The 20,872-nt window shown below is 38.9% G+C and overlaps 1 protein-coding gene across 3 annotated transcripts in view; it reads right to left on the bottom strand.

Moving 5' to 3' along the window:
• Positions 1-20,872, bottom strand: part of FBN1 (fibrillin 1) — a 4,097,759-nt gene that overhangs the window by 1,334,812 nt on the left and 2,742,075 nt on the right. For all 3 annotated transcript variants that reach the window (XM_044077620.1, XM_044077621.1, XM_044077622.1), the window contains exon 38: positions 3,321-3,479. In XM_044077620.1, coding sequence (XP_043933555.1) covers positions 3,321-3,479 — 159 coding nt within the window. The remainder of the gene's footprint in view (positions 1-3,320; positions 3,480-20,872) is intronic.

The following is a 20,872-nucleotide window of genomic DNA, read 5'->3' as shown; positions in this document are numbered from 1 at the left end:
CACAGTATTTACTTCCCTGGACCCGTGTCTAGCAGGGTGACTGACGTGATCCCCGGGGTGAATTTCCTATCTCCCATCCAATCATCAAGGTTTCTTTGAAGAGGGCCAAAGAGGCGTTCTGCTTGACATGTATAGGCAGTGTATTCCAGAGTCTGGGGAGTCTCTGGGTCGGGAACCTATCCCTCCAGCATGTTTTGTTCATTGTGATGACAAGATTTAGTTCCCTGGAGCGTGTGGCTCTGAGGGATTGGGATTTCTTTAAGTGTAGCATGTCCAACAGCTCTGGGTTTGACATGGCTTTGTATGTTAAGCAGAGATCGCCTCTGATTAGACTATATGCGACAAAGTTTAGGTGGAGTTATTTTAGATGGTCAGTATAGGGCATCTGCTTTAGGCCTGTGATTCTTTTCGTGAGGTATTTCTGCGGCCTTAACAGTTGTTGCAGATGTCTTGAGAGGTACATACCAAACAGGACGTTGTATTCTATAATGTGTCTAATGAGGGATGAGTACAGTGGTACACTGACCTCCTTTTTTCTGGATGAAAAGCCCTTAGTGATGAGGTGTGCCACATGGAAGGATTTCCTGACTGTTGTGGCGATGTGGTTATCGAAGGTGAGACCACTGCCCACCTGTGTCCCTAAGTCTCCTATCACACTTTTGGTGTTTAGTGTACTGCCACCTATGTGGTAATTCATGGGTACATTTTTCATCCCAAAAGGGATAACTATACATTTCTTGGCATTGAGCTTGAGCCCATGGCTCTGGCAGCAAGCATCTGTTTCTGTAAGGCCCTTTTGTAGAATATCTACATTATTTGGGGATTCAATAATGGCTCCCAGTTTGCAGTCCACGGCTCTGGAGACTGATTCGAAGAAGTCAATACGGTTCAGGAGACAAGATCAGCCCTTCACGAACCCAAACTACGTGGGGTCCAGTGTTTGAAGGTTGTCAATGTCTTTGTTTAATAAGTTCCATGATAATACGTTCCATGGCCTTGCAGATCAGGCTCGTCAGACTAATGGGGTTGTAGTTCCCGGGATCCAAGGTGGTTTAAATCAAGAAGAGAGAATATTAAATGTAAAATTTAAAAAAATGTTTATGATTATAAATATTAAGAGACGGATGGAACATGCAGCAAGCAGGGCATATCTGATATGAGTGATACAGGATCAAACAATCAGGAAGACAAACAAACTCACAGTTTTTTTTTTTTTTAGGCAGATGCTAATTTTAAAAACTGTGTACGTCACAAAGAGAGTCCAAGGTCAACACTACGAAGAATAAGTGGTATCCTTAGCGCAAGAGCACAAGAAGTACACAAATGTGATGAATCCTCAAAGAAACAGGGCATACAAAGCCGGACTGTTGGAAGGACAATGAATCAACTCACTGTCTTACATAATTAAGTACATCTAGCAAGAATTCCAGATATTATGCCTTAAACTAAATTTGTAAATTGTGTTTTTTTTTCCCTCTTCTTCTCACTCTAATATTTGCATTGCTCTCTGCCTACAACACTGTAAGTAAATAATTATGTATTTTATTAAGATGTTTTGTGACTTACCTGTGTAAACTGGAGCTTTTCTCAATGGGCCTCCACTGAAAACAGGACCCAGTTGGACTTTCTTGGTAAACAAATGTCAATAAATAGACAGACAGATAGACAATAAATAAACTATTGAGTTTTCAGACAAACAGTATATTTCAGAGGCTTGGGTACCTGCATGAATAAACACTGAACGATACCTGGAACTGACCAGGACAACTTTACTTCCAACCTTATGATCAGTGGATCAAACAGTCTGTGGTATTTTATTCAACAAGGAACAACAGAAACAATTAGAATTAGGTACAGTAACCACTGATGAGCCAGGGAAATCTGTAAGCACTGGGAACTTTAATCATTCTGATATTTTAAGATATTTAATGGGTCCCCTGGGAAACATTCTTGAAAATGAGGAAAAAATTTTATGAAAAGGTTCATATCAGCCAAAAGGCCAATCATGATAGACACCATAACAGTGATTAGACTGTTTAGAAGGAAATTCAATCCAGCTATCTTTTTTCAAAACAATATTAGAGGAATTAATTCTGGTTATCAAATGCTGTTTGATCCTGGTACTTTGCTCCCCAACAGTCAGTGATATTGGGTCCTTTGAAAAAAACATTTGACAATGAAATTAGATCTGCTTTATTAAAACACTGGAAAAAGAAGATTATAATTTAAAAAAACAAAGAGATGGCAGTGAATAATTCATGTAATGATATGACAATGTGAATTATAAAGACAGATAAATGTGGTGTAGTTGTCCTTATGGAGACTGCATGGTATAAAAGAAGAAAAACTAACTTTTAAGTGACACCAATTTTTACAGAGAAGTAGACATTTATGTCAATTCAGAGGGATAAAGAGAAATTAATGCATTTTTAGATTAGTGTTTTGAGGAATGTATTTTTTTAACAGACTTTATATGAATTTTGGAATTCCCAAGCTACATAACATAGCAACGGCTCTCCTTTACATCTGACTGGATTTACAAAAGTGGCTCTATTCCCCCAATTAAGAATATACCCTTCATTCCCTCCCAAATGTTCAACCCACATGTTTACCCTTGTTATTCTCCCATTTCCTGTTTTCCAGCATACCCCATTTCCTTCCCATTTATATGGTAAGTAGGATTGCCACGTTGATGTGCGCACCAAAACTGGTCTTTCCTGACAGCTGCTGTGCTGCCCTACATGTATAGGCCAGCAGCAAGCAGCAGTCATACATCCCTACTGCATACAAGAACTTGTACTGACTCAGAAATGCTAGCCTTAGCTCAAACATCTGTCATGTCAGACATGTACTGTGTTATAAAGCTAATCTGTCGTATGGCAGCCTAGTTCGATTTATTCTATTATGCTGCATTTCACTCTTCTCTTGCAGTCCTTTGGTCAACAGGTAGGCAGGCCCTGTCCCCTACCTTTTATATCTCTCATTAGCTGTCAAGCACGTCACACATGGACCTCCTCATATATTAGCAATACATGCTTGTCAATAAATCCCAGCCACTGTAGTGCATTCCAGATGGTGATGTTATTGTCTGACATTTTTTCTTAAATGTAAAAAAAAATGTTACACACATACAGATGTTTCAAGTACTAAGCAATAGCAAGTTATTCCTAAATTAAATAAAATTAACATATCAAAAATTCCTCATATCACTTTTTGTTGTGAAACATCATTTTACTATAACCTACACAACTGGTATATTTTCTACCAGATTTGCCTGGATAGGAATACAAAATATTTCATACATTAAACATAGTACTTACTTGAGTTGACAGATGGGCATTCTTCACAAGGATTACCCCAAGCTCTACCCACAGCACAACAGCAGGATGCCTTAGAAACCCCAATTCCAATTTCATTACTGCAGACTAAACTATCTCCTCTTTGGCGTATCTCCACATAACAGTTACCAGAGCGCGTATCTGTTCAAAAGAATATATTACATATCATTCAATCCAGAAACAAACAAAGGGAAGTTCTCAGTGAATTTCTACAGCAATATGTACAAAACACTGCACCTGCCCATAAAAAAGGTTAACACAGATCTTCATGATAAATGTTAAGCAGGGTCCAAACTGAGAAAAAGTGTGGTCAAAAAATTGAAATGTAAATGCATGAACAGAAGAAATACACAATGTCCAAGTTTGTTCCAATTTCCACTTAAGCATTATGTTTCAACCATCCTGTGATTCATTTAAACTACACGTGCAAGTAAATCTGCAATAATAACACTGATGAAATTATTTTGTTTTGAAATTAGCTTCTCATAGTAGATATAACATATTACTGAAATATTTTTATTTTTGTTTAGTAAGTAGTTTCTAACTCACAGTTCACGAGTATTATCAATAAACTGTATTTTTCATTTTTGTAGTTCACAAATCATTATGGAAAGACAGAAGTGAGGGACAAGATATGGCTGTAGGGACAGATTAAGCATGGTTTTGAAGCCTAAGACAAACAGCACCACTTTATCGTCTCTAAATTACAAAGCTCCTCTGCAACAATACAGGACCAAATAAGACCTAGTGCAAGAAATAAGACTATTTATGGAAATAAGAGCACTGAGAGGAAGGTATACAAGTGAGACATCTGCTGGTGTGGATGCAGAGTAGGAACAGACAACCAAACGTTAAACATACTACACAAAAAATGCAGTGGCAGCCAGGCAGACAAACGCATTTCTTAATGGAGAAATATTCATTAAGCAGAACCCACTGTTTGCAAGACTGACCTGGCAGCTTTGCAAATGGTGGTCATGATTTTTAAGTGCTCTTCAACTCTGGCAGTTAGTGTACAAGCTTAAGGCTTTGAGCTGTCGTTCCTGTGGTATATCAGCTATCATTTGCCTACTGTTTGACCTTGAGCAGATCACTTAACCAGACAATACTTGGTCTTCTGGACTACAAGCCTAGCAACCTACATATGAACATACTATATCACATTTGCAGCTCCTAGTCTTAATCTATATTCTAGGTAGGAGATTTTGATTTTTTGATTCAAAAGAAAATGTTAATGGTACTGTCATTACAAAAATAAATACATGATGTATGCTGAATGTATTTGAGGAAAGAGGACATCTAGTTCTAATTGTGGTACTGGACGCAGTTTAGAACCATACAGACCTTCTGGTTAATTTTTTCTATACTTTCGAATGACAACAGTCTCACTTTTAAACTGGAAAGTAGTACCCAGATTATTACCTTGTATCTGAACTGAAATTACAGGTCTGAGACCGCATTCAAAAATAAAGAAAAAAATTAAATGCACTGCGTGAATATAAACATGACAGCATAAAAATACAACCACACTTTGGTATAAAAAGGGCTATACAAGTGCGTGAGTCTTGATTATGTGGATCTTGAGATTCAAATTGAGAAATGTTCATTCAGTTTAAAACACCTGAATGCCTGTCAAACAAAACATTCACACTCCAGCTGATAAACTGGAAATTACAGCTAGGCACACTTGCTTCTGAATCAGGTTCAACTAGTAGAACCATATTCAATTACAAGAACTATTTTTACAAATCTATTACCACTACATGCCCCACTCCACCACAAACCCTCTCTATCTGTTAAAGAAGTCAGTCAAGAAATACTGAAAGAACTGAGACTAAGACACACGTGACGTGAGCCAGCTACAACACAGATGAGACATGGAGAGATGCCTTGGAGATTATTCAAGAATGATAGAGAAGGAAGAGATGAAGGTAGACTACAATCTACATAAAGGAGGGCACCAGATGAGGGTCAGGGAGGAGGAAGAACATAATGTCAAGAATGGAGCAAGGGTAGAGACATGTCCAAAACCTAGCTTATGTGTTTTGGTATCTAAAATAAAAAAAGGGGGAATAAAGGATTAAAGCAATGTAATGCCCCTCATCAGATACACAAAGGGAGATGGGTGAGAGAATGTAGATGAAACTAAAGAAACAGGACAGGAGCAACAGATCAATACTCATGAGGTATCTGAATCTGCTAGGAGCATACTGGGACAGTCCAAATTCAGGTGCAGAGTGGGAGGAACAGTTGAAAAAAAGTGTTCTACCATAAATGATTCAAACAGCTGGTGCAGAAAGGCTAGAATTCTGAAAGAAGTCTTAACGAAAGCAGTGGTAATATGGATGTCCAAGCGAAGGCACCATTACAGAGAGACTAAGTGAATGTCGTGAATGTCACGAATAGAAAAACAAAGATGATGGCGTGGGATTTTAGGGAACTGGATCATGATGAGCTGTAGGAAAGGTCAAAGATGACTGGGACTGTGAACACATTTGGGGAGCAAACAAGGATATTAATTAAGGATAAGGTTTTTAGGTCTAAGACAAGTGCTTGATAAAAAGCAAAAAGGCAAAAAAAGATGGCCAATGTAGCAACACAAAAATGTGAGGCTAGCAATTAGACAAAAGAAAAGACCCAAAGGGAGTAGAAGGGAGGTGTTGGGAGATGAAAGGGGCAAACTACAAAGAGTCTAGCACACACGAAACAATGACGGCTTGGGCAATAAAGGTGCCACCTGAGTAAAACTAGCAGAAGTGTTGAAAAGGGGTGGACAAACCCTTTTTCAGACATTTACTACAAAAGACAGAGGGACAAACAGACCTGATTAGGCTTATCAATGATCTACCTTGGGATCGATTGGAAGTCTACTACTTGGGGTGACTTGACTATTAAATTATGTGGAAGTTCTGATGAAGAAGAGTCTTCTGAAGACAGTGAGGAATGTCATCAGGATCAGTGATACACTAGGTTCAGTTTGCAAAACAGGACAGTATTCATAATCTCAGCCTGTGCCCTACAGCAGGGATGTCACTGCAAAGAAAGTAGTGCATTTAGGAAGCATTTGCAGGACCAATTAGATAAAACAGGACAACATGAGTTGGTGTTGATAACAGGAGACCTAAATGTTCATACTGGGACATATGAACATAATATCAGGACTGTCAGGGTCTACATGGGTGGGGCAATTGAAATAAAGAAGAAGAAGAGGCCATTCCTGACCTATGTCTGTCAAATGGCTTGATGGTGGTCAACACACTTCAGCAAGAGAGGCACTCACAAGATCACATACAAGAGTGGTCAACAAGCAGCTCAAGGTAGACTTTCTCCTACTAAGGAAAGGGCTATGGAATAGTATCAGGGAGTACAAATTCATCCCCAGTGAAACAATCAGCCCACAGCATAAACCACTGGTGGTCATAATCAGAAGCAAGGAATGGTCCTAGAACACTGTAAAGTCAGTGACATGGCTGAAGACCTCGAAGCTGACCAAAATGAAAAGGGTTCAAGGAAATAGAGCTGTAACACCTCAGGAAGAATAGGAACTAGGTGGAGGCAAAGAAGAACAGCGGCATTCCAAAACATGAGTGAAGACTGTAGAACAGACATGCAGTTGAGCTAAGCACAGAAATAAGATATATAAGGAAAGCTAGTGAAGGAATGCATTAGTGCAGGAAGTTATCAAAAGAAAGGAGTACAAGAAAAAGTGGGAGATAGAACAAACAGAACAGGCTAAAAAGGAATACTGGCTGGCTAACAAAGAGGATAAGAGCGCAGTAGAAATAGTAAAGAACAAGGCACCAGAGGCACTCTACCACTTTCTAGAAAGTGGCTCAGATAATGGCACAAGGCAAAGACAAACAAATAACACCATTTATAAGAGATGCCAGCAACAACCTGCTCATCAGTCCAGAGGAAGTCAAAGGAAAATGAAATGGGTGCTTCCAGCAGCTTCTGAATGAAGAAAACCACACAGACGCTGCAGCCCCATAGAAATCCTACAGTGAAAGAGGAAAAGAAGCCCATCCTTTTAAAAGTAAGAAGAACGCTAAAATGAAAATGAAGTCAGTGAAAACAGCAGACTCAGATGAGGTCACATCAGACAGATGGGTGAGTTATGGGAGAAATAGCTCTTGAGTGTACTCATAGCAGTATGGAGAGAAAGGAGTATCCTAAATGACTGGAGAAAAAGCATTTAAAGTCAGTGTACAACAACAAAAGAGGCATTCACCACTGCGGCCAGTACAAAGAAGATTTTTTCCTTTGAATTGTACACCTGTGTGTTGGTCTGTCAGGATGACAACTTTAGAACAACTGCTGTAGACCATCACTGTTGTTCCTGCATGAGTGGTGACAGTAGCCAAAAATCAATGACTATACCAAGAACCATTCCACCACTAAAACAACTAACCAGCAATGTTAGCAATATAGATATATGTATACGTGTGTGTGTGTGTCTGTGTGTGTGTATCTGTGTATATATACATATATATATATATATATATATATATATACATATACATGGGTCTACTTAAAAATATCTAAACAGCACAATATCGACAGTCAAATGATCACCGTCAAAATATCTAAACTGCAAAATATCTAAACACTTAATATCAACAACAAAGTTAAACTGGGATGTGTTTATGCCCTTTCCCACTGTTGTGTGACCTCTGAATTTGTATATATAATTAGCAGGGGGGTATAGGGGATGCAGGGGTGTTTGCTCCCTGCCAAAACATTGACAAAATGTGGTTTCATGTTCTCAAATTTTTCAGTGTTTTTCAATATGGTTAGATTTTATCACATATTTCAGTGTTTGTGCAGGGGAAGCAAGGTTTTCCACACCCCCAAACCCCCTGCTAATTACATATACAAACTCTGAGGATGAACAACAGTGAGAAAAGGACATAAACCCTTACCCAGTATAACTTCGATTTTGTTGATATTTTGTGTTTATCTATCGTTTGACTGTTGATATAATACCATTTAAAATCATTTTAAGTACACCTGCACACACGCGCACACACACAGACACACACACACACACACACACACACACACACACACACACACACACACACACACACACACACACACACACACACACACACACACACACACACACACACACACACACACACACACACACACACCCACACCCACACGCACATATACACAAATATAGATATACTATATAATTTTTCATAGCTCTAAAAAAGACTAAAAACTACAGATTTGTTTTCAAATCACTGTTTTATACACAGTGCAATTTATAATTCAAGCACAAGTTTATTAGCAATTTCATAGTATGAAGAAAAAAAAACAGTGATAGCATTTATGACTATTTACAGGACAAAAATAAAAACATAAAGTAAAGCATGTATATGTAATTATACACATTTTAAGAATCATAGCGGAACGTATCTTCCATTTAGACCACTTAGCTAACATCTTCAGTCTAATCCTCTATATTTATATAGACATATCCTCTATATCTCTTTATCCTCTGTATCCTCTATATTCTTCTCCAAATAATGTAGCTCCTGCAATAAATTCCATAAGTCTAGTAATAATGATAGCCCTATTTTCTTCTATGTTTTATTATTGTCTTTTTCTACCTTAATTAGAATTCAAAGGTTATTCTCTGCATTCCAAAACAGACTCATGAACAAGTAGAACTAGAATGAACATTGTGAGGGGTGTGACCTCCAAACAGACAGCACCAATAGACTAGTGATGAGCTAGGACACATAACAGACAGTTTTATCAATGTGCAAAAAATACTAAAATAAAAACTGCCAAACAAATGATCTGATTCTTCTAGGCTTTGTGGCATATTTTAGGAAAATAATAATATTAGGCCATATCTGGCTTGCATAGCCGGCCTTAGGCATAGGCCAACTAGACGGCCAACCTAGGGTTGATTTTCCAGTAAACTGGATCGTGTAAATAGACCAGGCTGGAGGCACCAGGTGGTGTGGGGGGTGTTGTAGAGCCCTTTTGCCTAGGGCACCCCATGACCTAAGGCCGACCCTGCTGGCTTGCAACAGGCAAATTTAAACCCCTTTCTCAAATTAGTTTGTCTATTAGTTTATCGATTACTTGGGTCTTGTGGCCAACATGATCCTGTAGACATTTGAAATGAGACCCTTAGTACTATAAACATACTCTTTTGCACTGACCCACCATCTGATTATCTAATCACTGTCAGCCCGATATGTTCCCAACTTATCTAACAGTAAAGCCTTGTCTATCAGAGATTCAGCTATTAACAGTTGCTTGCAGTACACTACATTGGGATACTTCACCAGTTCATTTATAATGTCCTGATTTCTCAGATTTAAGAGTTTATGACAATGTAAGGGGCATTATTCTTCTAAGCAAAGAGCCATTTTAGTAAGATCAAAGATCCATTGTACTGTGTATAACAACTGATATAAAATGGATAGCATGCCTTACTGTGGGTTGCATTTCACCTGCAGTAATTTGTTTATATAATAATGAGCATCTTCCAAGTTGCACTAAAAGAATCTCTTTGCAAACTACCTTTATCTTATTGGTGAGGAACCCATTCAGGAGTTTTAGATGTGCAGCTTTCATATAAAATTTGAAGTGTAGAACGGATATCCTACCCATTTCTGGGGGTAGGGAATGGATGTTCTCTCAAAAGCCTATGCTTCTTTTCATACCGTATAAATACATACTTAACAGTACTAAAATGTCTTTATTATGATAGCTAGGGAGTCCATGTGAGGAATATAAAAAAGGAGTAAAATATACCACTTGATAGTCAAGATTATACACTGCATATCTAGACATATTTTACCCCATATGTACAGATATTTTTGTCTTATGAACAACTGTGGAGTATGCAAACATAACTGAAGTATCCAGAGTACTGACAAGTGTTAGTACTATAAGCAACAAAACACGTACAGCCTCTAACACAGGAACGGCAGCAGCAACTGTAAAAGCCAAAGTCTTTATTGTATAAAAATACAGATGAGCGCTTTCGCGTATTACTATGCTTCTTCAGATCAAAGAATAAAACAAATTCATCCTATTTAAACATAGTCTAATTATCTAATTAATTCAAGCTCTCCAATAGGCTTTGTGCAAGGAATTAATCCATTGATTAAACACACCTTAAAAATTACTTTCAAAGACAACAAAAGGCTCATTACATCAAGAGGGTTAACACATGAAATAGCAGTAACAATGGTATATAAATGAAAATAGAAATGAAAATAAAGACTTTCTCTAATACTTCAGGAGTTAATAAATAAAATCATGTATATAAATAGCAGATAAAAACTCTCACATATAAGCCTAGCTAAATTTCCATTTAAAATAAAAATGCTATATCAACCAAGAAGTATAAAACATTCATAAAGTGTATATATATATATATATATATATATATATATATATATATATGCAAAAATACAAAAAATACAAGAAATATACGTACATATATGTGTGTTTGTATGATCCTAAAACCTTGTTAATAAATATGAATATAAGTATCAAAAACTACTAAAATGCAACCTTATCTACGGGACTTTAATACAGATCGTAAGGAAACGTAGGTATTAAGACCTGGTGGGTAGTGAGCTCTTAATTTGAAAACCCACTTAAGTTCTTTGCTTTCCAAATAACTCATGTAGTCTCCCCTTCTCTGATTCTGGGGGACGATCTGAAGTACTCTAAATACAAAACCATGATCATTGTGGATAGAAACATGCTTCGCTAAAGCATTCAATTGATTGTTGTTCCTTATGTCATAAATATGGTTGTAAATCCTATGTTTGAACTTCCTTTTGGTCATGCCCACATAAAATGCAGGACAGGAATGACACGTTGCTAAATAAACAAGACCTGATGTGTCGCAATTAGCATTGAACCTAGGTCTAAAAGAAAAATCCAAATCTGGATGTATGATGTATGAAATCTTGTACTGTCGATATATATTATACACTATAGATTATACACTGCATATCTAGACATATTTACCCCATAAGTACAGATATTTTTGTCTTATGAACAACTGTGGAGTATGCTAACATAACTGAAGTATCCAGAGTACTGACAAGTGTTAGTACTCATTATACTTCAGAGTACTGACACTTGTCAGTACTCTGGATACTTCAGAGTACTGACAAGTGTCATTCTCAGGTATGTCAATTTGTTAAAGAGTATCTAAAATAGATATTTTCATAACAGGAAAGTAGAAAGTGTACAGTTTACCTTAATAATCTCTGTTTTAGAGTCACTGACCTAGCAGCCTGAGAAATCCTCATTTACAGGGACTGACTTAGTAGCCTGAGATATCCTCATAAGTGCTATGCTATACAAAAAGTCTATGTCCACCTCTGGGTTAACTAAGTATAACAGTAAATCATCCACATACAAGGGGAAAGGAATTTCTAAGCCTGATGGCAAAACGTTCAAGATAAAGATTAAACAGCAAACGGGAGAATGGCCATCCCTGCCTAGTTCCTCTTATAAGGCTACTTCAGTTGATAGTCTACAGCCAGTTTTAATTAGAACTTTGGAATCCTGATATGGAGAGGTAATTAGGTTGATTAGGTTAGCAGGAAAACCAACATTTTCAAGGACATTACATAAAAATGGCCAACTGACTTTATCAAAGGCTTTTTTAGTGGGTACAGGCATGTTGCATCACAATGGCTATTTTAAGTAAATTATAAAACGTAGTATGATTCACAAAAAATCACATCTGATCTAGATGAATTAAATCAGGGAGGATAGGGACAATTGTATGTGCTAGCAAAGGGGTAACAGAGTTTGCAATCATAACTTAAAATTGATATGGGATGATATGAAGACACATTTAGAGGGTATTCATGTGGTTTAGTATTACCATTACTGTAGCCTGTTTCCAAAAAGATGGAATTTTATCAGTAAGTAAAATGTTATTTGCCAAAGAGTTTTGTCTCATGCCATAATTTCAATGACTATAGTTCCATCGAAAAACAGGAATAATTGTATGATTTGATCTGGGGATAAATCTGGAAGACAGAAACTGTCAGATACTGGAATACTGATCTGTCAAATCTGAATAAAGGATTAAAGACTGGTCCTCATCATATAATTCCTGATAACATTACAAATATTCTGCAAAAGTCTGCAGTATATCCTGGACAGAAATAGCCACCTACCCAGATGTTAAATGTGGATATAATCCTTTCCACAGTTTGCTACCTCAGGTTTAGGGCAAGAAAACTGTGATTCGTGGGAATGAGGGGGGAATCAACGGAACAAACCTTAAACAGACTTTAATTTTATATTGCATGAGTGTCTAAAGCACTTAAAGCACTCTTGACTGACTCCAGTTTAGTTACTGATTTGGGGGTTCCACTGATCATTTCAATTTATGCTTCACTTAGATCAGAGTGGAACTGCTCCAGTCTATGCCTGATTTTTGACTTAGCTTATTTCTCTTGTTTCTGAATGCAGAACCTTAATTCTGACTTAGTGGCTTCCTATATACCATTTGGTGAGAGGAAACAGAGTGCTGACTGAGTACAGACTGTATATCATTATTTAGGATATTCCCTTTGAGTAGTGCCAAGTCTGCCCTCCAATGGCTGGCATGGCTACATGTGGTCATGTGTATTTTGGTTAACAAAAGGGGGTGTGGTCAAAAATAGGGAAAACTACTGAACTATTTAAATATTTATGGGTGTTAGAAGCAAATATTTATCAGTCCTGGAGTAAGAATTACACTTTTGGGAAAGACAAGCAAAATCTCAAGGAGGGCATTACAGTCAGCAAAATAAGTCCACCATCCCTAATTTGAAAGCAAGGTCCTCCAGACATTTACCAATAGTGGGGATGAAAAACCTTCTTAGACCTGCAGAACTTCATCTACTGCTAAAAAAGCATTTCAGTCACCTGCCAATACCACAATTCCCTCCTGTGCAAAACTATTCTTTGGAGAGGTCCAGAAGATCCAATACTGTAGTATCTGAGGGCATCTAAACATTGATTTATCTAATATACATCACCATTGAAGTACCCTTTGATGATAATGTACCTGTTCTACGTCTCGGCATAATTCTCATCAATTTTGAATACAGTGAACATTTCATCAAGGCTGCCACCCCTCTCTGCTCCAACAATAAAACTTTCCATTCTATAATTTGAAATATTCAGTCTTGTTGAGATGAGCTTCATGAAGTAAAATAATAGCAGGATCATGTGTTTTAAGGTAACAGAAAATTGTATTTCTTTTTAAGGGATGTGTAAACCCATTAATATGCCAAGAGAATAACTTAATTATATGTCATATAAACAAGGAATAAAGCATATCATTTTGCCTTCACTATATAATCTGACCATGTACTGTCTGAAAATATAGGAGAGAACTCTGTGCGTTCAAAACATAAAATATGGAGACTTCACCCTAACCAAATATGTCAACCATGTGGGAGCATGACATACAAAGCAGAGAATATAAAAATCCACACAACTATTCAATGAAGCATTACCAATATGGCTCTGAAATACAGCTAAAATAAATTATTTATATTAAATTGTAAAATAACAATAAAATATGTACAGCTACTGAGAAAACTCCCAAGCAGAAGGCACATGCCACTGGCCAAATGCAGACATAAGTCATCTACAACCAAAAGGGAATGAAAAATGAGTAGGCTGAGTGCTTTAAATAATGTTCAACAAGTTATAAGAGTTTCCATGCCTTCCCTTCTAGAAGAACTATGCTATTTATTACAATAGCACTGCCCAAGATAGCAAAATACTGAACTACAGGTTTACTTATTTTAACAGTCTGAGCACTTCACCTTGCAGAACTATGAAATTACCATTACAATGTTAATCTATGCAGTGTATAGTCTCTAATTACAACTATATACTACAGTGTTGTATGAAAAGTAAAGCAAACGTAACATATAGAAAAAGAAAAAAATATTAACATCTTTTAGACTAATACTATACTACAATAACCATGACTTTTGACCATCATTCCAGTGAATATCAGATAAAGTTTCTGTTATGTAGTGTAATAGGTTCATAGGTTCATTGGTAGGAACTAGGCTATCGGTCCAAGGGCCTAAGTAAGCCTAGCCAACAAGGTTCCCTGGCTTATGCCACCCAAGAAAGTTATTTTCCTGTGCCCCTGTTCAGCAGAGCCACAGAAGTGATCCCTGGGGTGTATTTCCTATTTCCCATCCGCTCATCAAGATTTTTCTTGAAGAGTGCTAATGAGGAACTTTGCTTGACATAGATGGGTAGCTTGTTCCAGAGTATGGGAAGTCTCTGGGACAGGAATCTATCCCTCCAGCATGTCCTGTTTATTGTGGTGACAAGGTTTAGGTCCCTAGAGTGTGTAGCTCAGAGAGATTGGGATTTCTTTAGGTGTAGCATGTCCAACAGCTCTGGGATTGACATAACTTTATATGTTAGGCAGAGATCACCTCGGAGTAGGCGATATGCTATGGAGTAAAGCTGGAGTTTTTTGAGACGGTCATTATAGGGCACCTGATGAGAACCCTTTTGTGATGATGTGCCAGGTAGAAGGAATTCATGGGGCGGCGCAGTGGTGCAGCGGTTAATGCTGTCGCCTCACAGCAAGAGGTTCTCTGGTTCGATTCTCGGCCAGGGTGCCTTCTGTGAGGAGTTTGCATGTTCTCCCTGCGTTCGTGTGGGTTTTCCTCCGGGTACTCCGGTTTCCTCCCACATTCTAAAGACATGCATCTGGAGCATTTCTCCCCGGGCCTCTGCTGAAAACAGGATCTGTGGAGCCTAGTCGGACTTTCCCGGTCAACAAAATGCTAAATAAATAAATAAATAAAAATGACTACTGTGGTGATGTGATTATCAAAGGAGAGACTACTGTCCACATGGTTCCCAAGGTCTCTAATCACACACTCGGCATTAAGTAGACTGCCACCTATGTGGTAGTTTATGGGTACAGAGTTTTTACTAAAGGGGATGATGATGCACGTTTTGTCACTGAGCTTGAGGCCATGCCTCTGATACCAGGCATCTCTCTCAGTGAGGCCCTTCTGTAGGATGTCTACATCATTTGGGGGCTTGACTATGGCTCCTAGTTTGCAGTCATCTGCGAACTTCATTAGCCAAAGGCCTTCTCTGTTAGCCTGTACTTCAGAGAAGTAGATACCAAACAGAAGAAGTCCCAGGACTGAACCCTGTGGTACTCCACTTGTCACTGGTTTGAAGTCAGATTTGGAGTCTGCAACTTTTACAGTGTGGGTACTGTCAGTGAGCCATTTGGCAACCCATCGTGTGACATAGGGATTTATACCTAGTTTAGTGAGTTTAGCTATAATTCCAGAATGGGGGATGGTGTCAAAAGCCTTGGCGAGGTCAAGATAGGCTGTGTGAACCACCTTACCTTCAACTATGGCTTTGGTGAATGCCCCAAAGAAGTCGATCAGGTTCAGGAGGCATGATCTGCCTTTCACAAACCTGAACTGGGTGGGGTCCAGAGATTGGAGGTTACCAATGTCTTTGTTTATAAGTTACATCATGATACATTCCATGGCCTTGCAGACCAAGCTCGTCAGGCTAATAGGGATGCAGTTCCCGGGAAAAGTGGTGGCTCCCCCTTTGTGGAGTGGGATAACTGTTGCTGTGCGCCATTCAGTGGGCACAAAGCCTGGCGTGAGGCTATGACTGAACATGGTGCTTAGGTGGGGAGCCAGTTCGTTCTGAAGTTCTTGTAAAATGCAGCCTGGGATGTTGTCCGGTTCCATGGATGCTTTGTTTTTGGCTTTATAGAGTGCAGCTTTTACCTGGGTACTTGTGATTACAGGGACTCTGCATTCTTCCTGTATAGATATGGGTCCTTTGGGGGGAGAGAGGGGGGTAAAGATAACACTGAGCCTGTCTGCCAGGATGTTGGCAATATCAGTTGGTTCTGTAATTTTCGTGCCATTGTGCTGTAACTCACAGCAGATCTGAGTGTTGCCATTGAGATTTTGGAGGATCTTATAAGGAATCTCAGCTTCTTACTGAGGCTGACCAGGGAGCTCCTCCACTCATGGGATTTTACTCTCTTTTGCAATAGTTTCTTCCTTCAGGGGACCACCAGATTGTCTTCCTTTTTTTGGAGGATAGCTTCTTGGTTCTGTTTGGGATAGCACGATCCATGCACTTGTGTAAGTGCTTATAGAGTGCATTTGTGTAAGATTCAGCAGTCGTAACTGTATTGTCAATCTGTATGAGTGTCATGACATTAGTCACTTCTGTCTTAAGAAGCATGAAGTTGGCTTTGGAGAAATATTTTACCATGGTTTCCTTAATGGGTGGTGGGGGCAGGATGTGGATATCTAGGGTGATTAGCTTATGGTTGGATCTGACCAACGAGGAGTTGACTTCAGGTGTGGAACACCGGTCACTCATGTTGGTAATGACTAGGTCTTGGATATTGTTGCCCCTGGTGAGGGTGTTGATAAGTTGATCCAGGGCAATGGAATTTATGAATTCCAGAAAGCACTGAACGAAGGAGTTGGTACATGAGTAGTTTTCCCAGTTAATGGTGGGGTAGTTGAAATCGCCTATTATTGTGGTGGTTGGTTGAACCCTAATATTTTCCAGTATATCAAGAAAAGAGGAGTGGGAATCCTGGGGCAAGGTGGGGGATCTGTATCAAGCTACAATTTAGATTGCAGCTTTGCCCAGAGCTTGTTGCACTTGGATAACCTCAGATGCATTATGCTGCACAACTAGCCTGGAGGTGTAGATATCCTTAATGAACATGGACACACCTCCGCCTTTGGTGTTCCGGTCCAAGTTAGATGGCTGAAAAGTGTGGTATGAGTTATAGCCTGCTAATGCAGGGGTGCTCTCTGGAGCATTGAACCAGGTCTCAGTCACTGCACAGATATTGATGTTCTCCATTTTAAGGAGTGCCTCGAGGGAGTGCATTTTAAGATTTAGACTTCTAGCATTGAGTAGCACTACCCTCAGTTTTTGCTTGCCTGTTCCTGTTACGGTAGTGAATTTGTCATTTGAACCTTCCCTAAAAAAGGCATTATAGGGGCGGCAAGAGCCTTAGACAGTATTAGGAATCCCAGGTGCAACAGGTGCAGGCCATCTCTGGCAAAGCATCGTGGCCTGTCAACCATGTCATCCCAGGCAGATACTGGATCCCCTTAGAATGACACCAGAAGCTTAGCCAATTGTTGAAGTCAATCATTTTGTCCTTGTACTGTGGTATCACTCTGTATGATGGCAGGATGCTACTCAGGACTAGGGTCATACCTGTCTGGGCTACAAGATCGGAAAGGTCTTCCATGTCTCTTTTCATGTAGTCCAGGGAGGTATGTCTCAGGTCGTTTATACCAACATAGACAATGACAGAGTCATATTTGTACTTGTTGTGGAGTGACCTGAGTGTGTGGGTTATTTGGCAGATCCTGGCAACCAACAGGCAGCTGACAGTAACCTTCTCCTTGTTTAGCCTAGTGAGTGGGACATCAGTGTGCCTGACTATACAGTCACCTATGACTAGTGTGTTGGGTACGTTGTTTTGCCTTATGGGTTGTGGTTGAGTGGCACGCTGAGTATGTGGGCTATGTGTCATTTGGGTTGTGTTGGGGGAGGTTGCTTGCATTTCTGCTTTGGAGGTCTCTGTTGCTTGAGCAGATTATTATTGAGAACCTTCGCAAATGTTTTTGTGTTTCTATGTGTGGATTTTGGTGGTGAAGGTTTAGTGGGACTATGTAATGAGTGTGGTGTGGTGCAAGTGATTACCTTCTCCTCTTGACTGTCAAGTTCAGTCTTGGTTGGAGAGAGCTTTACCTCCAGTTTGGCTAGATAAGTGCATCTCTCACACGTTGTAGTGTTGGGTGGTAGGAGGAAAGGGTTGCCTGTGTACATGAGGCAATTGCTACATTGGCCCAAGATACACAGATTCATCAGATAGACAGGAGAGAACACTGGGAGCTAACCCTTGGACAGGCCTGAATAAAAAACTATTTTCCTCTAGACAAGTGAGGAAAGTGAGTACAAAAACTGTTTTCCTATAGGTAATGAGGAAGGCTGAGTGCTGAACAGGAATAAGCAAATTCAAGTGCTAAAACTAAGAATTTGTATCTGGACTAGACTAGTTACAGGAAAGAAACAAGTACAAATGCGGGATTTTAAATCAGAAAGTTGAGAGAGCTGGAAAAACTGGCCAAACGGCCAACAGCTACAATTTCTGGACCAGAAACTACTCTTTATGTGGTAGATAGTTACCTAGTGCTTACCACTCCCACTTATAAGCTTGCAGGCTTCTCTCCAACACAGAAAGGCTTGGGGTGCTCAGAAGCTTACAGACAGTCCTGGATACAGAAAATCTGTATCTGGACTAGACTAGTTACAGGAAAGGGGGAAACATGTATAAATGCGGGCTTTTAAATCAGAAAGTTGAGAGAGATGGAAAAACTGCCCAAATGGCCAATAACTACAATTTCTGGCCCAGGAATTCCTTTACTTCTTTTTGTAAAGGAAAGGGAGAAAGGAGAAGCAGAAGATAATTCAAGGTTAGAAAACTAAATAGGGTTGGCCTTCTCAACTGTTCTCTCTGTATTAGGTAGAATGAGCTAATGCCACTACACTGGGAGGAGTGTCCCAGAACAAATTTACAGTAGGGGCGGGCAACTGCAAAGCCACCAAGTATAACAGGAAAACACCAACAGAGAGGGAGGGTGGGGAACAAAATACTACAACTACTAGCTAGCCTACACTCTTTTAGCCAGTAAACACTACAGAAATGTTTATCACAGCAGAAGAACAGCAGTGAGCCACAAAATGAAAGATTTTACACAGATAAAGGAGCAAGGAGACTCTACAGAATGCGTTTAACTGCAAACAAATCAGTTATATGATACACTCCTTGTCAGGAAATCAGAACAAACAGGTGTATAACAAGTAGAGACAATTTCAAGTTAATGCCTTTCACACAGTGAAACTAGCTAAAAAGCTTTACAAACAGTGTGACAGTAAAAACCTTATTTATCAGGCCCTGTAAGGCAGACAATTTTAGTTCAACCATGCAGATTAGTTAATAGCAATAAAATATAGTAAAACATATGCAGCAGGCAATAAACATTGCTATATATAAATTGTTAGAAGCAATAACTAGTAAAAATAAGCAAAAAAAAAAAAAAAAAAAAAAAAACAGGATACTTATTGTTATTTACCTCAGATCAGAGTTGTAGTCAATGCCCTTCCTCCACTTGGCTTAGTGTGTATAGACAGAAATCCTCTGGCTTAAATACCAGAAGATACAACCATAAAACAACTTTTTTAAAAAAAGCTCAAAAGAACCAATGAGTGCTTACTCCAAGCCCTAGACCACCCAACCTCCCCCAGCCTTACAGATGTTTATGTATTTAATGGCCATCTCCTTGGCCATTAAATAGGCCATTATTCAAAAACACGCATGCTGATTGGAGAAATTAAAGAAACAGAAATGTACCAAATTTTCCTTCTAATTCTTGTAATTTCTACGCTTTCTTGGCAGACTGTCGTACCTCTGAACTGTCTGGATTTTCAGAGAATGTCCACATTTTTGCCTCATACTTAAAAAAAAAAGGGAATGGAGATTCTTTTTTCTCTGTTACTTCTGTTGAACAGCATGGATGTATTGTGCAAGTATTGTCCCATAGTCCTCTATGCACGTGCAGCACATCAGCTTTGCCCTTGTGGTCAAATCACACTAACAGTGGGCAAATCCACATATACCCAGACCTGTGGTTTATTGCTTAATTCTTAAACTTGTGTTACTTAATGTCTTCTTCTTTATATCTGATATAAATATTTAATAAAAGAGTTAGAGAAAAAAGTATAGTCTCCAGATTTATATTAGCCTAAGACTGCACCAGTTTCATAAGGGAAACAATCTGCACAAATGGGTAGCTTAGAAGATAGAGAAGTATTAAAGTATGTAGACAAAAATGACAAGTTTGGCTGAATCAAAATCTATAATAAGAACAATAATAATAATAAACTAAGTTTGCATTAGTCACAAACCACTAATACTTGCTGCAGCTAATCACAGTAGAAAAGAGACACATGTTTGGGAAGTAACATATTTCCCTCATCACCAACAGCTCCCAGTTAAAAAGAAAAACAGCAAACAGGTCATGAGTGGAGTAATACTCAAAGAACATCATCTGCAGATAGACACCAATCTCTGCCCCCCCCCAAAAAAAAGGTCTGTAGGTATGAAATGCTAAGCAAACAAAAAAAAAAAACATACAAAACTATCAACACTACTAAAATTCAAGTAATGTATGTTGTATAGCTTTCCTGATATCCACCATCTTCTTCTTAAAGACAATGAAGCGTTCAGGATGTTGAAGCATTGCTAAAGAAGCTGCAAGATGATTTGGCATTAAACTCTGGTTAATCTGTTTGATTGAATATAGTATAATAGTATCCAATCCAACCTGAGCATGTAGCCTTGTGTCACCTTCCTCAGCTGTCACAAGGGTGGCAGCAGGACTGGGTACATACATTTAAACTTCCAA

Source organism: Protopterus annectens, chromosome 7.part0 (genome assembly GCF_019279795.1).
Source record: "Protopterus annectens isolate FY-2018-M chromosome 7.part0, PAN1.0, whole genome shotgun sequence".
NCBI classification, from domain to species: Eukaryota; Metazoa; Chordata; order Ceratodontiformes; family Protopteridae; genus Protopterus; species Protopterus annectens.
This window is presented reverse-complemented; position numbering and strand designations above follow the sequence as displayed.